The sequence below is a fragment of the Atta cephalotes genome, assembly GCF_000143395.1.
Source record: "Atta cephalotes unplaced genomic scaffold scaffold00027, whole genome shotgun sequence".
In the NCBI taxonomy this organism is placed as follows: Eukaryota; Metazoa; Arthropoda; class Insecta; order Hymenoptera; family Formicidae; genus Atta; species Atta cephalotes.
The window spans coordinates 3,796,532-3,800,359 of record NW_012130091.1 but is presented as its reverse complement, the minus strand read 5'-3'; the positions used below and the strand labels follow the sequence as shown (position 1 = coordinate 3,800,359).

The 3,828-nt window shown below is 24.2% G+C and overlaps 1 protein-coding gene across 1 annotated transcript in view; it reads right to left on the bottom strand.

The window, feature by feature from the left end:
- LOC105620617 (visual system homeobox 2-like) overlaps nt 1–3,828 on the bottom strand; it is a 69,198-nt gene that overhangs the window by 50,923 nt on the left and 14,447 nt on the right. The window contains exon 2 of the mRNA XM_012202107.1: nt 2,257–2,298. Coding sequence (XP_012057497.1) covers nt 2,257–2,298 — 42 coding nt within the window. The remainder of the gene's footprint in view (nt 1–2,256; nt 2,299–3,828) is intronic.

Below are 3,828 nucleotides of genomic sequence, written 5' to 3'. Positions count from 1 at the left end.
TTAAAAAAGTTATATATACATTTTTATTTCAAGCAGTAATTTTTAAAAATAGAGTTTAAATATAGGCAATTACAGATTATACTAGGTCGTTTAACAATCGTTCATACGATAGTATTAGTAAGCACAGATTTCAGTGTTTAAACAGTCTGTATTGGTCATATTTATATCTTTATTATACAATATTATTATTATATTACAAATTGTTGCTTAAAAAAAAATATAAACTTTTTTATTTAATTTTTTAAAAACTTTGTTACTGTGATATTTTGATTCGCGAATTTTGGGACACCACGTATATATAATGTTATCTATATATTTTATTCTTAAATAATATCGACAGTTAAATTAATAATTAAAGAAAATTATTTTTAAAAATTAAAGAAAATTATTTTTAAGATATTTTTATTAAAAACATAAATAATTATATCTACTAAACGCATAAAAGTTCCAAACAATATTATTATTTTTAGGAAGCAATTGTTTACTAATCATTAAGAAGTTTTATTTGCAGACAAATATTTAGATTCATTTCAAATTAATGCATATTTAATGTGATATTTAAAAAATGGTATTAACAATACATCTTACAGAGACATTCCAAAAAATCATTAATAATAATTAATTGATGGATATATAATAGTGACAATAAATTTATAGCAAGCAATACAGAAATCCCATTAGATGTGAAACTCATCCTCAGTAATCATTTTTAACTTGTCGTTTCTTGTTTCGAGCGACATCGCTTTGCGGGCTAAACGGATCGCGCTTAATGGCTTGGAAAAATCGAAATCATCGCGCACATGAATACGTAAGCAGTTTTTTTCAATGTGCACACTGTGTCATCATATGGCGATAATGGTTATTGCATCTGTAGAACTCATTGTTGTATAGAACTCCAAATACCATATTTGTTAATATTATCTATGATTAACTAACGAGATTGTAATTCGTTACAATTTAAAAATAATAATAACTCTAATTTTTATTTCAGTTCACATGAAGATTTTTTATATAACATAATCATTTTATATTGTCAACATAATAATATTGATAACATATAGATTAATATATGTTTGTATCAATAGATTAATATTTATAGATTTGCAATAAAGTTAGTTTTATATTCTTAAATAAAATACGTTAATTCAAAAACATTATTTTTATTATATATAATAAATGAAACAAATATTACATACACACATATTACAAACTTGATCAATTTTTATAGTGTTCGCATTCGAGAAGTATCATAAATTCAATTCGACTACATGAACATATTGTATTTATGATTTTGGTAATCGTTTATCGTCTCGATGAAAAACTAGTGAATTTTTGTATGCATATCAGAAAAACACGTAAAAGCATTCTATTGCGTATAAAAATGTTATAGCGTTACATTTTTTTATTATCTTGTCAAATTTTAAACAACAATATAATTTGTCTATTAAGTTTTTAAACATTGCAAATGATTGTTTGTTCTGTATTCAATACAGAATCCATCCTGTATTCCCTAGATTGATATATATTGAACTTTTTTTCCAATTTAGTTGCTAGTATTCCGGTATAAAGTTTATATAAATGACTTAGAAGACTAATCGGTCTATAATTTTCAAAATTCATTCTCCTTTCTTATGGAGAAAGATGATAATTGTTGTTTTATTGAGTGGGAATATTTTGGACAGAGGTTGGAAAGCTTTTAAATTTTATCGATTAAAAATGCCCTCCTATTTTTTATTTCATCATTACATTCTCTGACATTATCCTTTCCAGGAATTTTATCGTTTTTCATCTTCTCTCGTCTTTTGAAATCTCCGAGATGTCTTCTAAACATTACTCTGTACTTCATGATTGTTTATTTATATCTAAGAATCTAATTTGTATAAAATGTTGTATAAAATTTGTCTACTATGCGTAACAAATCTTCCCTATTTTGATATCAAGTTTCCTTCTTTATTCTTAAGTTATATGATTTTATTTTTTTATAATTTTTCATAAACGTATGTTTTTTTTTTTGACAAAAGTACATTTCTTATTTTCTTTTTAGCTCATATTTTATTTAATTTTTAAAATAAATATATTAACGTAAACATTAAAAAATATTTAAAATTAATCTTATTCATTATCTACATCTGAATGTAGATACGTTTTACATATTAAATTATTTTACATTTTCTTAAATGACTAGAATCATATTTCAAAATTTACTGTAATATTATTATTATGTTAGAAATCTTATTTTTATAAAAAAAATCTCACCTGGACTTGTATTGGAGAATGATCCTTTTGATTGTGAAAATCCTAAAACAAAGAAATAAATATTAATTAAATTATCAATAAAAATACTAATTAATAATTAATTAATTAAAATAATTTTTATGATTAACTAGGTTTTTTATTTCACTACAAATTTAGTCTACAAATAGTAGAATTAATAAATAATATTTATCCATAAGTATATAAAGTAAGATTAATAGGTTAACATTAAATTTTCATTCTTTTGATCATTAAATAAATCAGTAAATGTATCATTAAATGGATAGATATAACACATATTAACACAAACTTTGTGACATTAATGTGACAATTTCTTCTTTATTGCATATTAAAATATTCTAGATCTCAATGCTCTTAATTATTTTTTCTGCCTACATAAACATACATCATGATCTAGCTTAAATGTACCATTCATAATTTGTTAACATTCAGAATTAACTGTAATTCAATTAATTAAAATCATAAATTAAAAAATTTTTCTCTGTTTCAAAGAAAAAGAGGTCTATGAGCTTATAGGTAATCTGATTCAAATAATTCTTATATATGTATACAAGAATCAGCTATTTCTATATTTTTTCGGCAATATTGACAAGTGTCGAAATTAATTAATTCAAAATCTTAAACCAACGAAACTAAAAATATCTTATGTTTTCCGAGGAAAAGAGAAAATTTTTTTTAAGTTATCTGAGCTCAATTACAAATATATCATTTTTGACAATTGTGAAAATTTGTCAGATAAATAATAAATTTGCTTAGTTAACATGTGATAAACATAATTACTTGCATTATTTTAACATTCTAAAATACTTTGTAAAATATGAACGTCTTTCTGACGTTATGTAGAAATATTCTTTTTAATTTTTAAAGAATACGCGCAGTCGTATTCTCTTATATTTACTATGTATACTCACTATTTAAATATATATTAAAATTAATATTTAATTGTTAATTACTCTTTTAATTTTGCTGCATAATAAAAAACAGATATTTTTTTTAATATTGCAAAAACATTTTTAGAGTACGTAAAAAAAACTGTATATTAAGATATTTCGCAACGTAGCCATGTTCTGATAAAGTCATCCTACCATACGACGTAGATGTTAGGGTGGCGAAAAACAGGGGTTGGAAAAGATTTGCCTTCTAAGAAAGTTGGGGCTTGTTGGTGGGTGCAAGATAGACTTTGCGTTTTCACGGAGGGAAGGTTAGCAATGATGGTGGCGAAACTGCACCCTCAAATGACTTTAACGAGTTGGCGTCTTAAAATAGGGACGCCAAGCTTGACCCAAGTTTGCACGTTTGTTTGATAAATTAATCCAGAAAAGTGTCGGCTTGTCGACAGCAGATTAAACAAGCCTAATTCACTATTCGTTTTATGAAAAGCGATACGCATCTTTTAAGGAAATATATATATATATATATATATATATATATATGTGTGTATAATATATATATGTATAACGATATTTTTATACGCACGCACAAAAAAATTATTGTCTTGTGTTGAACATTCTGATTATTTTAAAGTATAACATATTTAGGTCCAATTGCACCAAC